Source organism: Aricia agestis, chromosome 20 (genome assembly GCF_905147365.1).
Source record: "Aricia agestis chromosome 20, ilAriAges1.1, whole genome shotgun sequence".
Lineage (NCBI taxonomy): Eukaryota > Metazoa > Arthropoda > Insecta > Lepidoptera > Lycaenidae > Aricia > Aricia agestis.
Genome location: NC_056425.1, coordinates 4,078,982 through 4,097,730, shown reverse-complemented (window position 1 = coordinate 4,097,730; position 18,749 = coordinate 4,078,982). Strand labels below are relative to the sequence as shown.

The 18,749-nt window shown below is 39.5% G+C and overlaps 1 protein-coding gene across 2 annotated transcripts in view; it reads right to left on the bottom strand.

The window, feature by feature from the left end:
• Positions 1–379: 379 nt before the first annotated feature.
• The window catches only part of LOC121737352 (zinc finger protein 608-like), a 175,631-nt gene continuing 157,261 nt past the window's right edge, over positions 380–18,749 (bottom strand). For both annotated transcript variants that reach the window (XM_042129015.1, XM_042129016.1), the window contains 9 exons: positions 18,410–18,497; positions 9,294–9,659; positions 8,360–8,675; positions 6,578–6,781; positions 5,831–5,944; positions 4,894–5,207; positions 3,917–4,076; positions 3,206–3,653; positions 380–2,696 (listed from right to left, as the gene is read on the bottom strand). In XM_042129015.1, coding sequence (XP_041984949.1) covers positions 2,635–2,696; positions 3,206–3,653; positions 3,917–4,076; positions 4,894–5,207; positions 5,831–5,944; positions 6,578–6,781; positions 8,360–8,675; positions 9,294–9,659; positions 18,410–18,497 — 2,072 coding nt within the window. In that variant the 3' untranslated portion in view covers positions 380–2,634. The remainder of the gene's footprint in view (positions 2,697–3,205; positions 3,654–3,916; positions 4,077–4,893; positions 5,208–5,830; positions 5,945–6,577; positions 6,782–8,359; positions 8,676–9,293; positions 9,660–18,409; positions 18,498–18,749) is intronic.

The window sequence follows — 18,749 nt, the reverse complement described above, 5'->3', positions numbered from 1 at the left end:
CAATAATAATTATTATTTAAGAATAATAATGAAATTATTTAGAAACTTTTTATAATTAAATTGATAATGTAGAACGATGTGTAATACAGTGTAATTAACCTATTGAAACTATTCTCATATGGGATGGGGCACCAATTATATTGGTTGATAGTATTTTTCTTTTCCCTGTTACCTCACAATATTAACCAATTTTTTTTCCATTACCATTTTATATTGTAAACTAATTAATGTAGATTTTTAACCTTTGCCTAACTAACTTGACTGCATTTATGTCCGTACATAAATATATAGAATTAAGTGATTTTTTTACAAATATTTTCGTATTTGTTAAGTACTCTGTACTAGTCATGTTAGATGTTAGAAAAATAAAACGCATACGGTTAAGAAATAATTTATTTTTATTCCTTTTTTTCAACGTCTCGAATTCTTTTCTAAGAAAATCAAACTTGGCTTTAGTTACATCGAAAAAATACACATTTAATATTATGTTACAACGAATGTTGTATACCAACACTGGTATCATATAAAATAATCGAAGCGTAGACTTCGCCGTAATCGGCTGATCGAGGTTCATCGACGCTTAAACCGGTTTAAACTTTGTTAAACGAGGTTAACGTTAATCAAGTTTAAAACGGTTCAATCGCGGACTAACCGAGTCTAAAAATAAAACATCAGTCTGTTCGTCCTCGACGCTGTTTCGCGACATTCATACTCAAAGAATGGCTACAATACACATGAACACTTTTGTAACGAGACAAATTTCAAGTAACTTTTAAAAAGGTTACGTAAAAAACATGCTTTTTTTATTCTTTTCCAGTTGAGTAATCATAAAATCGAAGAGAGCTTTTGTTACACTATAAAATATATTCCTAGATCTTACAAGATCAAAACAGTTTTTAATTGGCTTGAAATAATAATTATAATAATAACCTTTCTAATCGTTACAAAAGCGTCCATACAAAATGATCCCAGGATTTCTCGCTTATAAAGGACAAAATCCGGACAAATGGCAAAATAAAATCCCAAAAGAAATTTAGGCCCCTACATTACATCTGTGGAACAGGTACACTCGTACAATACCTATAAGTCGTTAAAAGATCAAATGCTACATATATTCAAGTAATAATCTCTAATAATATGATCTATACATTGTGTGCCATCTCACTATGGCGGTCTCTTTCATGAGACCTTATTTCTATTCAATTCGCAGTTTATTTCCAATGTCAACTCATACTGTCTTCCTCACACAATTCATTATAGCATGCACTGACACTGAAGCCAAACTGCGAATTGAACAAAATGTGAATTTGACTCTAGTTATGAGACCAGCAATAGACAAAAGTTGGTCTCATATCGACGGTCCACTTCTCTATCAATTCTCATTGTATACAACAATAATAACTGTAGAGATCGGTCTCTTGAAATTGAACCGTACAGCTCTACCCACACAAGTGCATTTTATTCCGCAATACAAATAATAATAAGCGGACATCCACAAGAACTCGTGCAAATCTGCTTTTGCAGTTGAACGCACTTGTGTGAACGGAGTAATGCGTCTTACATTAAAATGTGCCATCACTAGAACATTGTTTTATTCGTAGGAAATATCGAAATGCAAATCAGGATAAGCCGCTTCCGAACCCGACTGGAAGACTATTCGGTCAAGCTTCAACTACACTCATTCGATTAGCAGATTATGTCATCTCACGGTGTTAATAAAAAACTAAAATACTCTAATCTCAATTTGAAAATCGAATGAGTGCAATCGAGCTCTAAATCTGCATAGGAATCGCAAACTCAGTTAACAATAAAATGCGATTTACACATAGTGCAGTACAATAAGTACACAAATGCTAGTCCCTTGTATTTAGAGTATCTGTCTATGAGATTGTTTTAACATTAAAAAGCCATACACATACGCACAGCGATTCAAACATTCCACACCGAGCACAAGTAAATACCCAAACAGAGTTTATTAGCCAAATAGATGTTTGCCTTAAAAAATCTGTTGGCTTAATTCACATTAACCACTAAAACTGGATAAGATCAGATTATACAGAAAACTAGTTTAAACTAAATTTAACAAAACTAGTTTAAAACTAGTTTAAACCAGATTTCTCCACAAAGAACCAGTTTCATACAAAGTTCTTCTCTGTTTAGCTAAATACTGACATGCCATGTTGCTGCCTACATAAATAGTATTCCTCGATCGATTCAGTTTCAGGGTACTTTGTGCACGCTACTCCTATGTTATGATCACATTGACGCCTTACAATACTTACTACTACTTAAACTAGATTAAAACTAGATCGATTCTGCTGTGGAATGCTTTATAAATAAAGGTCCTAGGAATCCAAAATCTGTGGGGCCGCTAACATCAGTACAATGCCCGGAGGTTCGATGTCTATGTTACACGCTAGGGGGTAATATGATACACTAATATTTACACTGCTTCTAGTTCTAGTTCACATCGAGTCTACACATCACTGTTCACAAAGTTTTTCACAGTTCACGAGTTCACAAAACACAGTTTTCACAGTTTCTTTCACTTGTCACTTCGGGTGTGTTGTCAAATCCGTTTTTGTCAATTCTCTGACGTCACGTGGGAGATTCTCATATTTTATCCCCCTGCTTTCATTTTGGCGGCGTCGGGAATGAGTTGACGACCGCCTGCGTACTCGCGAGAACCGCCGCCGCTGTAACATACATCCATTAGTTTCTTTCTCTCTCTTTAGCTTTCTCTCCCGAAACATCTTTCTATTTACACTTGTGCGGGGTTCGGCCGCTTTTCAGCCGAATGCTATCGAGCCCCTGCAACCAAACATTACAGAAAGATGTACTCGAGAAAAGAAGTTGGGGCAAATAATAAATAGGTGGTAAAATAATTTGGAAGAAATTAAAGTTTGGAACGTAGAAATTGTATAAAAATCATTAATTCACAGTCTCAAATCGCAATGTAAGTTATGTAAGCATTATTATGTTATTAATAAAAAATTGACTCTCTCTGTTGTATTTCTAGCTGCACTAATCTCTGAATTTTGAGTATTTTTTTTACGTTCTATATGAAACAGCTGCCAGCGTAGCTGGCAAGCTACGTAAACGACACAATCGTCAATTTTTTTCTGGTACATCTTTACACAATTCATTCGATAACGAATAAGGAGGTGTCAATGGTTCCAATCACCAACACCAGTAGAAAACTTACCAGGATAAGGCGGTGGGTACAGCGGGTAGCCAAGGCCGACGTGTGTATGATGGTGGGTGTGAACATGGCGCTGCGGAGGCGGAGACCGAGGGGCCTCCTTCGGGGGCTCCGGACGCGGGGGCTTGCCCTGCGGCGACTTCGCATGCTCCTGCAGCTCATGGATTTTATGCTGGCCGTAGGAATATTGTCCGTGGCCGGGGGGAAGTAACTCCAGTTTGGTGGGAGCCCCGGGCCGCGATAGGTCTTCCGGAGCGTGATATCGGGGTACCGTCCAGCCTCCACCGAAGCCCCCGACTAACATGGGGCTGAGCGGCGCCCGGTACACGGGGTCGAAGGGCAGGCCTCCGTAGTGAGGCGGCTGCATGTAGGGCGGTAAATAGTACTGGGAGGTGGGAGGTGGCGGCGGCCCTTGGGTTTCCGTGGTCGGCTTCTGACCTTCCTGCTTCACCTGAAAATTATAACAATGTATTTAAGTTATAATTTGAAACTACATAGGAGGCCTAGGCAAATATTAGATTAGGTGAAATTGTGGCTAAACATGAAGTAATTATATAGAATGTGGTTGCTAAAAAATAAAAATAAAATACAATGAAACGACTTCATAATAATATAAACATAATATTTTAGTACGCCGGGTAATTTGTCATTTTGTACAACTGTTGTGATTATTATCTGGCTTTTAAATATTTACTAGAAGAAAAGAAGAGTTACCTTTACTTCCTCTTTGGGCTTGTCGTCCTTGTCTTTGGGCTTGTGTGTCGGCGGCGGGCGAGGGCCCCCCGGGGGCACACCGGGGCCCCCAGGCACCGTTGCGGGGCCTCCGGGGCCCTTCTCACCCTCCTTACGCCGCGCCTCCAGGCTCATGTAATATCTGTGAAGAAGAATTGCATTAATTATTTATTAATACTTAAGTTTATGCTTAGGAAAAATACTAGGAAGTATTTCATACAGAATAATAAGGCAACAACATGTTTCATTGAGACGAATTCATAACCTCCTCTGAAAAGTCGGCTAAAAAAAATCAATTATTTTTAGCCGACTTCTCATAGGAGGTTATGAATTCGTAGTCAAGATAATTTAACATACGATTAGACCTAGTCAGGTACTATACAAGCAAGGTTTTTGCAAATACAGTCTCGGTGAGTGGTGACGCTAAAACCACAGACATAGATCAAGATAGATACTGCATGTCGCTCCATTTGTATGAAAACGAGCGTGCCACTTTTTTATAGCTACTCGTCGTACCGATGATAGGAAAGTGCTCGTTATCTAGGCCAACGTTTCTATTTGAATTTCTACAGCTCAATACGGCACTTTTAGGCATTTAGACATTTTTAAAATTCCGATTGACGTCCGATTCCGATAGCAGACTAAAGAACAGACTTTCGAAAGACGAGCATTGCTCGTCGTTTGGGAGCGCGATATGGCACGCGAAGTACAAACACATGCGGTAGGTATCTATCATGATCTATGTCTGTGGCTAAAACTAATAATATCAAAACAACTTGTTCTATCTAATTGGTCAAAAGTAAAAAAAAAACTTGTTTTATGTCAATATAAGAATACTATTTTTTGCTTGTTAGAAGCCAGACTGGATCGAAGCTGTAGTATTGTATTAAAATAACATATTATATATACCCATTTAAATATGAGCAAAAAAGTCTGTCTAAAATAGTAAAATATCTCACCTTCTCAATTCATCTTCTCTCGCATGCGGCGGCCTTTGGAACGCGTACGAGCCCATTTGGGCCTTCATCTCGATGCTCTCTTTTAGTATCTGGTGATTGTCGTTGGGCCTGGCCTCCTTGCCGTCGGGGGGCCGCTTGGCCTTGTCCAGCGGGCTGGGGACGGTCTTGGCCCGCTCCGAGTCCTTGGCCTTGTCATCTAGGGGGGGCCCAGGGGGAGGCCCGGACTCCACGTTGTAGGGAAAATTCGGAACGTAGTTGTACGGGTAGAAGTGTTGCGGCAGGACTTTCTGCGGCCCGCTCTCTGGTTTGCCATCCTGAAAGAATAAAATTAAAATATTAGATATCAAATCGACTTGGAGGTCGTGGGTTCGATTCCCGCGTTGGAAACGTTATTTCCAAGTTTAGTTAGGAAAATGCAGGCTGATCACCTGATTGTCTGACAAGTAAGATGATCCATGCGTCGGATGGGCATGTAAAAAGTCGGTCATGCGCCTGATCTCTTGCCAGTCGTGTCAGTCTTCCGTCCCACTGGGTTATGAGAGTGAAGGAATAGAGAGTGCTCTTGTGTAGGTACTGCGCACACACTTGAGCACTATAAAGTTACTCCTGCGTAGCTGGCCTGGTTTCAATGAAACTGGCCACCGTCACCGAAATCGGTGTGGGGAGTATTATTATTATAATACATATACACCGGATAGTCATTGTACCATCGAAGAAATTAATTCATAGGCAGATGACGGCCTTACGTCATTTGGTTTGGTTATGTCAATTCATTATTAGGTGAGATCTGTTGGCTGGGCTTGCCTTTTGACATAAACTGACCAAAATACGATGGTCTGCCATCTGCCTATGAATGAACTTCTCTGTTAGTACAATACTTATATAGATATACTTTTTTAAACTACAGCTGTCTGTTCAGTAATTATGGTCGTCATACCTTGAGGTCCGCCTTCGGGTCGCCCTTCGTGAGGTCCTCCTTCCCCTTGTCTGCGGGGTTGGGCGGCTGGGCGGGTGGATGCGTGGGCGGCAGGTACGGCGGCTGCCCGTAGTACTGGAAATGTTACACCGAACTATTAATACAAGTTATTTAGCTTTGAGAATTTTATAAAAACATCAAATATATTGTTCTTGCGATGCCTTTCATTTGACATTCAAATGCATCCCAGTTTAGCTAAAATCCAGTGCAAATTCACCCTTACAGGCTTCATCAAGACGTGTAGGTGCATAAACAAAACAGCCTTACATGTAACCCTATAGGGAAACTTGTACAGAAACATAGTAGCGGTTGGTAAGCGGTTCTGGGGCAGGACGGGCACGCAGCGATTACGTCGCAGATGTTCTGGGCTTAGCTTTTTTTCCGCTAAGCACCCGTTCCCCCCTTAGTTTCAGGGGCCAACCGTTAGTTTGCTAACGGCCTTATTGTAAACTTATGATTTATACCTGGTGGTATACCCCTGTATACCACCAGGTATAAATCATAAGTTGCGGGCGTAAGGGGCGGTGCCGCCCTCGACCTACGGGGGGTAGGTCGTCGGATATGTCGGAGTAGGCCGGCACCGCACGCCCGGGGTGGGGGGTACATTAATATAGAACGTAGTACCAGGAGCGCAGAATCTACCTGGTTGTATACAGTGCCCGGCGTGGGTGGTACCCTAGAGTGTAATACCAGGAGCGCAGCACTCACCTGGTGGTAGACGGGGAAGGGGCGGTGGCCGTCCTCTGGCGCGCCCTCTGGAGGGGCGGCGTCGTCGGATATGTCGGAGTAGGCCGGCGACCGCACGCCCGGAGTGGGGGAGCGCCGCGCGCGGCGCTTGCCCGGTGACTCCGCTGGCGGCGACTCCGTAGACTTCCGTTCCTCTGACGGCATCAACGCTGAACGAGGCTTCACCTGGAAGTCATGAATAGGAAACTAGAAAATTGTGGGAAAGTGTGGCTGCCCCAAGGAAGATCTTCCAAGTGAGGTGTTATGCTCGGTCAGGCCGAAACCCGCGTTATTGATTTCTGTCGTATACTCAGCTCATCAGCAGCGTCAGCTGTCGTACGCACTTAGAAAACTTCAAGAGCGCGATGCAGGAATGCAGCGCTTATTGTGGGTACCGCCACAAAACCATTTATTAAAATCTGTAGTCTTACCCCCGAAACTGATATGATTTTGATTTACGAATCTGATTAGTTTCAAATTTAGTCGCAGCACGATCGTGCGCTAGTATAGCTGTCAGAAGTGAAAAAAGCCGTTGAGATCGACTAGTTCCAAATTAAGCCGCACGATTTTGCGCATAGTATATTTAGTATAGTTTAGTAGTATATTTATGTCGGAAGTAGCAAAAGCTTTGATATCGAACAGATTCGATTCTCGATTTGATTCTCATTTTGTCCGAAGTAAGGCAGCAGATCTGTAGTTTAGTTTGTATTACGATGGAAATAACGTTTACCTATTTGCAGAAAATGTAGGTATTAACTAAATTGATTAGCCTAATAAATTAGCACACAAATTCATATTTCAAAATGTATTCTATATTTTCTAATTTAAGTACATACATACTTAATTATTAGAATATTCTCAATTTAGCATGTCTAATCTTTTAAAGGAAGTAAAATATTGTTTTTGATTGTGATGAGTTGATGACGCACTATGATCTAAGTTAATTTACACATTTTGCTAATTATTTCTGTATTTTTAATTCTATAATGTTTATTACATTACCTCCTCCTTTTTGGATGTCGGTTAATAACATGAAATAGGAAAATTCCAAGAACATTAAAAATTTTAAAGCTATTTTTTAATATTATATCAGTTCCAGAAATGTTAACTATTTATTTGTTGGTTACAGTAAACATTTCTTTTCTCCCGTCTTGCCGGCCTAAGCCCAATAGCGCACTAGCGGCCAGGTCGCGGCGGCCATCGAGAGTATGGTGTGTCCGCTGGCCGCGTGACGTGGGCGTGACGGTCAGGTGCGCGTGGTCTATGCCGGTTTCATACTAAGATGTCTATCTCGATGGCCGCCGCGACCTGCGGGGCTAAAATGGTCGCTTTGAAGAATCATGATATGAATCTTAATATGATTCATTTTTCTAAAATCGCAAAATGCAACTCTGCTTGCAATTCATTTCTGTGTTTTTGTACTGATTTGACATTTGTAAGTTTGACAGTTTTGACAATTCATTTGCTGTATTGATTGAGAGGAATTGCTAAATGTGACAATTTTAGCCCCGCTGGCCGCTGAGGCCTAGCCGCTAGTGCGCTATTGGGCAGGACTGTAAGACTGGCCATAGACGGACCACTAGTTGCAGTCGGTACCGACCGCTCAAGAACTGCTCGAGCGGTCCGCGTATTGCGGATATGAATTTAGTATGAAAACTGCAGATGGCCGTGCGGCGACCGCAATTTGCAGTCGGTTTCGACTGCAAAATGCGGTCCGTCTATGGCCAGCCTCAAGAGTTCCAATTTCAACTTCCATCTACTGACCTTGAACTGCGTGGGCTGCTGCGCGGGCGGCTGCTCGGGGGGCGGGGTGGCGGGCGCGGGGGGCGTGGCCGGGCGCTCCGGCGTCGGCTCCGGCGTCCCCGCGAACTCCCGCACTTCCTCCTCCGGTTTTTCCGGAGACTTCTCGGGAGACTTCTCGCTCTTTTCCTCCGGCGATTTCTCGGGGGACTTCACGGGAGTCGCGGGGGTGGCGGGCTCGGAGGGGGGACACGCGGGGGACGCGGGCTCCGCCGGCGGTTCCTCCTGCTCGGAACTGGAGCCGTCCTTGTCATCCTCGTCAGTGCCGTGCGCGTGCGACCTGCAGTTGATAGAGAAAGATAGATAACTCTTTATCTCATTCATAAATATTACTAACTAGTTCGACAAACTTTTAAAACAAGAAAATTAAAATGTGGACTGGCCTCATAGCTATAAGCGATTCCAGCAGGTTTAGCATGGCCACCGTAGAAACGTTTATGTCTGCGGTAAAGTAGACAAAGTGATGGATTAACAAAGGAAATCTGTCAGTTTTTCCAGTTTCAAACTGTCAGCTTTTCTATTGTGTTACTGTGCTAAGCCTGCGGGTAGCTCTGTGGCATTGTGGTTACATAAATAAGCTGGGTAATAAAAAGACAGTAAGCAAATCCATACTCCAAGTTCCATACTTAATGTTATAAACGCGAAAGTGTGTCTGTCTGTAATCTGTTACCTCTTCAGGCCCAAACCGCTGCACCGATTTTGCTGATATTCGCTATGGAGATACTTTGAGTTCCTAGGAAGGACATAGGATACTTTTTATCTCGGAAAAATGTACGGTTCCCGCGCGATGAACGAATTTTGGCGCAACGGAGTTGCGGGTGTCATCTAGTACTAGATAAAAACTTAATATTTACATCCTACAGCTAATAATTTAGCTAGACTATTCAGAAGAGCATACCTGTGGTACTTCAGGCCGTTTGCGTGTTTGTATTTCTTGGAGCAATTCGGCTCGGGGCACTCGAGGAGGACTGGATCTGGGGGCGGGGAGGCGGTCGGCGGGGGCGGGCGCTTGGCCTTCGGCGTTGGGGGGCGTTCCTCGGCCTCCGACGTCCTCTTCCTCTTGGAGTCCGGTCGAGGGGGAGTGAAGGGTGTTGGGGAGGGGAGCGCGCGGCGGCCCTTGGCGCCTCCATTCCGCAGCTTGCTGTGCACGGAGGAGCGGGTTTCGGTGAAGTTGGTCATGTCGGTCGGCGCGGCCCCCCGACCCCTCTTCGCACGGCCCTTTGGCGTTCGTGAGTCCAGCTCCTCGGTGGGGGAGTCGCAAAACCTGGAATGAATGATCGTTTTATCAGTTTGTGTCAGTATAGAACAGTAACGGCTGCACTCAAAGATAATGATGATTAAACTTCAATTTAATGAAGAGTTTGACTGCACTTGCAGTGTATGGAGCTTATGTCAAAATCTTAATTTAATTTGAGGAGTCCACACCGCCCTTTTTTCCATACAAACGTTGTCCCCTGTTTCCTCCCTGGATAATGCTAGTAGAGTTATAATTTTTTTCCTGAATATCTACGGCCACTAATACAATGTCCCTATGTTTTCTTTTTTTTTCATAATTTAATTATTAAATAAGATATGAACGTTCAAAAACCCAAAAAAATGGGATTTTCCGCTGTGTTCAAATATCCAGAAAACAGATTTGGCTAGATTATACAAAAAAAAACATAGGAACACAGCTTAAGCCTTTCTTTAATCTTTAATGAAAAAAGTACTTAAGGCGGGGATCAATCTCAATCAAAAACGATAACCTTGCACACCACCAAAGACCAAGCGTATACGCATCGCAATAAGATTCATTTTAGCTTAGCATAAAATTGTAACAACAAGGGCGGATCTTCTCTATTTTTCATGTTTTTTTTAAATATCTTTGGAAATAAATATTAAGAAGCAAAATAGTTCGGTTAAAGAAATTTTAATATACATTTACTAACAATTTATTCAAATAAAATGTATAATTATCCTAGTTAATACTTATATTTCGATGAAATAGAGTTTTTTCGGAGGTGAGTTTGTAAATTAATTACAGCCAAAGTATTACGTTTTATTAAAATGTTTACGGTTTAAGGTATTTTGAATATTGTGCTTTATATCTCATATTTTTTAACACTTCGTTATTATATTGGAACTAGGTAAACCGGGAGTCACGGAATAACAAATTGGGGTTTATCCTCGCCTTAAATCGGTTAAGTTTTGGAGAAGGAATTAGGGGACAACAAATCGTTGATTTTCTGCAGTTGTCTCTATCGAGTTCTGCGGTATAGGCTTGAGGTAAGGGAGACAGCTATAGATATTACACGTACTTTTTTTTCATTTCTCTAGCACCGGTGTATTTTTTTTTTTATTTTTTTTTTTTGGGAAAACTTACAGCTATTTACAACTCCAATAAGATACATATTACACAGCGATATGCCAATTAAAAGTTTCCACTAGTGTATAATAGGTTAAAACTTAAATGTAACATACTCAACATCAAATCATGACAAACACAATTAATAAATTAAAAAAATTAACTAACAATAAGCAACAAAGCTAAACTAAACCTTATTAAAGCACAAGAAAAGGAATATAATATTATTATGAATTCGCAAGCGCTTACTCGTTATGCGTCTATACATATAGTCTATAGATATTATTGTTATACTCGCTGTGAATAAAACTACTTATATAGAAAGGCGTTTACTGAATAGAATTAAAATAGGCATCAGTCAAAAGTTTTCTGATTTTATTTGGTGTAAGGGAGGATATGTCTTCAAGCGGATTTGTATTCAATAATTTGTTAAATCGTGCACTCGATCTTAACACAAACGAATTCCTACGGTAATAGGTGTTGTAGGGTGGGACATATAGAGGCGTAAAATGACGAGCGTTTCTAAAGGGGATATTAATATTAAATCTACTGAGTAATTCGGGTGCATCTATTTTACTATTCAGTACTTTACTTAGGTAAGCAAGGTCACTAATGTTCCTTCGTAGGCACAGTGGAAGAAAATGGAATTTTTTACATCTGGCATCGTAGTTAGAAAGAAATTGATTACATTTAAACTGGAGATATCTAAGAAAGCGTTTTTGGATAGACTCTAATCTATCTGTGTATATATTGTAAGCAGGGTTCCATAGCTCCGAACAATACTCCATGATACTGCGGACATAGGCACAATACAGGATCTTGACCACTTTAATAGATTTGAAATTTCTGCACGATCTAATTACAAATCCTAAGGCTTTCGAGGCCTTGTTAATAACGTAATCTATATGCTCATCAAAAATTAGTTTTGAATCTACAATAACTCCCAGATCCTTTGTATCCTCCTAAGTAATTGATGTTTGTCTCTGAGTGCGACACTCCGGCAGTAAGGCATACTCAAACTAAAATATAGTCAGTACTCAAAATGCATCTCGATCTCAAGACACGGTTCAGGCTCTGTGATTGGGTGGCTGTCAAAACGCCCATGACTATTAATTAACAAAGTCGGATGTGAAAAACAGCAACTTTACAGGAGAGCGACTCAAAGTCTAAATTGTGAATAACTTTTTACTTATTTCAAGTAGAATCATGAAATTTCAGGGTTGTGCTCTATAAGTTATTTACGTTTAGTATATTATTAGGAGTTACCCGTATTTTATGAATAAATATGAGAAAAGTCACTTCTGACCTTTTTAACGGAGTACGAGTAATGCTGATTTGTCGGAAGTGCCAGAACCGACGTTGTTGTTTGTACAAAATCAATGATTGCTTGTCGGAAGTGGCACTTACGCCATTGTTAAGTGATAACTTTTAATTAAAAAATATGTCGCATGTAGAAAATACCAACAAAAATGACAACAATTTAAAGAAAATATATCTTTTTTATGGGCTTCTGTCAAATGAAACGTAAAAACAATTTATGTATGAAAATAAAAAACATTTTTTATGACGTAAATAATTCGGAAAATCAAATTTTCGTCCGTAATGTAAATTAACTTAAAACATTAAAATTAAAAATTATTGCCATCACTATTTTGTTGACTTTTTGATACCATAACTTAAATTGACTTAGCAAAATTAATATTTTTTTTATATCAATCGTAAAGAGGAAAAGTTTGTTTCGTGTTTGGAAAAGTCTTAGTATCTTTGTTTGTATTGAATAGGTTCAATAACTACTGAATAAATTTTAAAAATTCTTTTACCCTTGGTAAGCTACATTGTTTGCAAAGATACATAGATAGTGTATTACTAGCTGTTGCCCGCGACTTCGTCCGCGTGGACTTCAGTTTATAGCGCGCGGTGTCAACAAAATTGGTGTCAAAAGCTTTTTTAAACCCTGGTACCCCTTAAATCAAAATACCCAAAACAGCCGTGTAGTGTGCACATAATATGATTTTTTTTAATTAAACTTCTTTATACAAATTTTAAAGCTTATTTACTATTTAGCGTTACACAACTTAGCTGCATAATGCATTACACAACTTTAGCTTTGCCCAATGCCCATAAACTATTTAAATTTTAATATTTATTATTGGTAGACTGTTGTTACTTGTTTCTGATATCTATGTTGGTAGGTGAGTTATTTCATAACATGTATAACAATCGAAAGAATCGAAAATATTAACTCAAATGGTACCACATCTTATAGAAATACATATGAGCAAGCGATAGCGCGATCTAGGCGACTCTTGGCGCCATCTGTTCCAGTTTTTGGAACTAACTTAATTTGAACAAATTTACGCATAAACATCCCCTTACAACCCCTTTTTCCAGTAAGAAGTAGCCTATGTCCTTTCTCAGGCTTTAGACTATCTCTGTACAAAATTTCATTACAATCGGTTCAGTAGTTTAGGCGCTGTTGTTTTTGAATTTGATATCTAAGTTGGTAGGTGAGTTATTAGTTAATAACGTGTATAACAATCGAAAAATTTACCACAACATGCTACCACCTCTTATAGAAATACGCATGAGCAAGCGATAGCGCGATCTAGGGGACTCTTGGCGTCATCTGTTAGCTCAACATGGTACCACCTCTTATAGAAATACGCATGAGCAAGCGATAGCGCGATCTAGGGGACTCTTGGCGCCATCTGTTTTGAGTTTTTGGAACTAACTTAATTTGACCAAATTTACGCATTTTCACCCCCTTACAACCCCTTTTTCCAGTTAAAAAGTAGCCTATGTCCTTTCTCAGGCTTTAGACTATCTGTGTACAAAATTTCATTACAATCGGTTCAGTAGTTTTGGCGTGAAAGCGAGACAGACAGACAGACAGACAGAGATACTTTCGCATTTATAATATTAGTATAGATTCAGAAAAATATTAGTGATCATACCGAAAATCGCAAAAATATAACCCAAAGTGGTAAAAATTTGCAATAAATTACATTTCGCTTGCGCTGCGAAAAAAATACAGCTGATTCATAGAAATAATATTACAAATACTTATAGTATTCATCATTATCTATAAAAAAGTCCAGGACAGCATATATGTATCTTTTATGGTTAACGAATAATAACCACTTCCTTCATTAAAAAATTAACTTCAAATCATCTCCAACTAGCGTTGCTTTTTTGCATATTAACAATTGATCCTTGCCTAAATAAATATCAAAATATTAATTGTGATTCTGTAAAGAGTAGAATTGTCTTGTAAATTATTACCATGGGGCAAATAGTTTAGAAGTTAGGGCAGTTGATTAAAGCTCAAAACAAGGCGCCGACGCGGCGACGGCAGTGGCTACCACGATATTGTAATGGAAAATATTATATTTTCATAGTCGAACAACTTGCTATGGATCTTATCGACATCTTCCAAATACGCTGGCGAGTAGAATTTGCCCAAATATGTGGGAAATACAAAAAATACTGACAAAGGGCTGACTGTTTTGCAGGTCCATTAATTTGTCAGCGAAACGACGTTTGCGGAATCAGGTAGTACTTAAAAATCTCTATATTTTAGGTGACTTACGTACTACCACAGCCTTCCTTTTCATGAAAAACTTAGACTAATATTTATTAGATTTTTAACGTTGTTAGTGGCGGCCGAAAAGGAAGATCTTCCGACCGAGCGAGATAGCATGCTCGGTCAGGCCGAAGCCCACTGACGTCATTTCAGATGTTGTATATATCTTGCCGTTCTCCAAAACTTTGATAGCGCGATGCAGGAATGTTAGGCGAATTGTGGGTACCGCCACATCACTCCCCCCCGAAGACTCGTGGTATTCTTCGATGCGCTTGTGTTGTCAGGTGTGGGCCGAAGCTAAGCGTGCAATGACCAGGAGAGGGACCCCGTGCTCTGCTTGCTGACCGGTCGTTGTAGCCTATGGCTGCCCCGTTCAAGCCAGACGCGGGTTCGACCGGCGCGGACCTCCAACGCGGCTTATGGTCGAGGCGACCCGGTTATGCTTGATGTCTGCTGACGTGGTGCGGAGGGGCGGGGAGTGTTGATGATGATTGATGTCCAGAAGGATGCGTGTTCTTGTCGGTGGTCACCAATTTAACGTTGTTAGTGGCGGCCGAAAAGGAAGATCTTCCGACCGAGCGAGATAGCATGCTCGGTCAGGCCGAAGCCCACTGACGTCATTTCAGATGTTGTATATATCTTGCCGTTCTCCGAAATTTTGATAGCGCGATGCAGGAATGTTAGGCGCATTGTGGGTACCGCCACAGATTAATTAATCAAAATCAGTCTTCTTCATCCGAGATTCTCTATTTATTCTATGGTATTTTTTGAGAATAATTTCACTTTTACATAATCTGAGTAAATCTATATTATGTTTGTAAAGACATATTGTAAGCTCTGCATTTACAATGTCTCTGTAAGCAAGGCTAATCAAACTAGCTATTCAACGAATTTGAGAAAATTATAATAATAGTATAGGAAAAAAATGCTCATGGAAATCTTGTGACTGAAGCTAAACCTAGCGTGAAACAAGGTCCTTGTAATATCTTTTTTATGATTTTTAACAGTATAGCTTATTGTGTAGTATGTTTTATTACTATTATGTATTAGAAAAATGCCGATAAAATCAGTTATTAGACACCAGGGCCTGTAGACAAGTGGCAAAGCGCTAACGCTAACGCTAACGCTAGCGCTACAAAATGTATGCGATTTGACATAAGTCATCGCTTCGCTAGCGAATACTAATGTCAAATCCATACATTTTGTAGCGCTAGCGTTAACGTTAGCGTAAGCGTTTTGCCACTTGTCTACGGGGGCAGATCACCAAAACACGATTATTGAATTAAAAAATTATATTCATTCATTGTGTGTGTGCCAACAAAAACTTAATTTTCGCACAAAAATTACCTATTTTGGAGCCTTCTAAAAAATTGTTTAAAATTGGTAAGCAACGACAGATATGAAAAAAACTTCAAGTGACATTAAAACAATTAGAAAAATAAGTGAAATGATTATGATGTAATACTACCGACATTTTGCTAATTTATAAATCCCCATAACAATGTCGGAAGTGGTACTACCGACAATTTAACCATTTATAAAACCGATTAAAAATGTCGTATGTGGTACAATCGACATTTTACACATTTGAAAAACCGGTTAAGAACGTTGGATGTGTCACATCCGACAATTTTAAATGACCTACGATAAAATGTTAATGAAGGTAAGTGTTTATCATAATAATCAAATCTAAAGCAATAAAACATAAGCTATACTGTTCAAATTCTTTAAAAAATATGACAAAGAATAGAAAATACCATTTTCCTTACTAGCATTAGCTTCGATCATAATATTTCCATCAGATTTTTTTTGCCCTATTACTATATTTTTCTTAATTTCGTTGAGTACTTAGTTTGAGAACCTGTGCTGATCTTGTAGGCATTAAAAATGGCGTAGAAAATTAAAAAAATATAACTAAGGTTGCAAAAAAACAAGTGACAGCGCAAGGTCCATTCCCTCCGTTAACATAGTCGGAAGTGGCACATCGAGCGCGCTCACTCGACCCCGCGTCCCGTTAACAACGTAGGTAGTGACTATCCGACATTGTTAGCCGACTATCTTAGTAATATACGACATTTTTAATGTAGCTATTTCAGAAACTATGCATTATATAGATTTTTCTTTTCAGCTAATGATAGCCTTGGTTATAATCCGACATCCGACATTGTTAATAGTCATGGGCGAAAATTTGGACCAATCACAGAGCCGAACCGCGTCTTGAGACGTCGCATCTTAAGTACTGACTATTTATACTGGCCTAAGATTCGATTGATGTGTTGAATAAATGTTTATTATTATTATTATTCCATTGCAAATTATTAATTCCATTTTATTATAAATATAAATTGAACATCAATAAAGCTTTGGTCCTTCGAACATTTTCTTTTAAACAGCAAGTTAAAGAAACGTCAAACGACAGATTTTTGGGACAAAACAAAAGGTTTGAAAGTTGATTTCATATTATATGAGAAAACGATTTTATAGTTTGACAATTGACAGGAAACCGACCGAACAAAGAACGTATTGATATTGCATTAAAATACTCGAATCGTAGTAATTGCTTAGTGTGGATGGAACAAAACCAAATATTATGTATTCAATAGGCAGTTAATCAAACAAACTTCTCGAGAAATAACCCAATAAACTTAGTATCTTCTTGTAAATTATTCATATGGCCAGAGTCCACACAGATGGGAATGCATGTTTTGGCAATTACTAACTTTATTCAAATTAACCAGACATATTGAAACCAAGATTTGAGACGTAGATTAAAATTTGTCCGTGAATTTAGAGTGGCTGTCACAAAATGTTATGAATAAATAAAGGAATAAAGGGGGTTATATCTTCTCTTAAAGAAAACCGAAATAGCATTGTTGTGGACTCTACAATTATCTGAAACTATCAATTCTCTCTCACTGTCCTTTATTAACATTATTTTTTAAATTTAAAAGTAAATATTATATTTCAGACGGTCGCAATCAGAGACATTTGAAGAGTACAGGGAAAGAATGATCAAAGTCATTTTTTATAAATTAGAAGATAAATGGGTAAATATTCCGTATCGCGCCACCAGCGATTTTGAGGCCGTTTTTTTTTTACCGTCGCGTTATAATCTGTAAACATCAGAACTAGTATTGTTATGATATTGGGGGGGGGGGGGGCAGCCCCCCTAAGCAAAGCCAGCCAAAACAAAAACTAACACAATCCAGAAAGTCCAAAAGTAGGTTAGGTTAGGTTGGAACGTAGACCACAACACCCAGAAATGACATACTTTGAAAATTGAATTTTTTTTTTAGCCAGAAATAGTCATGCTCCATCATAACAATACTAGTTCTGATGTTTACAGATTATAACGCGACTGTAAAAAAAAAACAGCCTCAAAATCGCTGGTGGGGTGGCGCGATACGGAATATTTACCAAAATCACTGCTAATACTTTGGTTTCATTATTTACAAAAAAATATTGTATATTTTTAATGAGATTTATTTAATATTTTTCCAGTTCAGGGTCACCTAAATCATATAAATGTCACAGAGCATGAGGACGTCAACTGACGTTTGACTATTCGTTCGAAAACTTGTAAGAACGATCAAAGTCCTCGGACTCTGATCGTTTTTAACTTTTACCGCTTAGACTATGATCACTAATAAATTTTATGTAAAAAAATAAAACGTAATTTATCGTGACTTTGTACGTTTATATTCTTTTCATGCTTTGTGACAGGCAAGCTTAGCGTCTTACGAACTAGATGGCGTTATTAACCTCAAAGCAGTTTTAGGGTGACTTTGGTCGTTCGTTCCCTGTGCTCTTCATTTATTATATTATAATGCCATGAAGAGTTTGGCAGTATGGCGTTTGATTGTCGTTCTCAGAGACATTCAATTATGATTAACCTTTAATTTAACGAAGAGTTTGAAAGATAATGTGCCATTCTGAGTACGGCAGTAAACTTGCTTCCGTTGATGCTATAAAACTTTACTTCTAAGCGAGGCTTTTTTGGCTCAAGACCAAATTCATAAAAGCCGCCATTTTGTAGTCTTCCTCATATTATTTGCATTCTCCCTCATATTATAAAGAACATACTAACCGTGGCGGTGCCCAGTCGTGCCTCGTGCAGTCCAGCAGTGTCCCGACATACGTCTTCCCTCGCCATGTCACGTTCACTACCAGCACGCCTGTAACAAACAAACATATCCTTTACAATCCGATCAGTAGTTTAGGCGCTCTTCCTTTAGCGTCGTTTCACTTGTTTCCACCCGCAACTCCGTCGCGCTAAAATTCGTATATACCAGCTATCCCCAACCCGCGGCCCGCAGGGGCTTTATCTGTGGCCCGCATGGGCGTGAATTTCAAAATGGAACATCCATTTTGAAATTCACGCCCACCGGAAAAATAATGTAGTCGTCATGAAAGTCGTGCAATTTTTT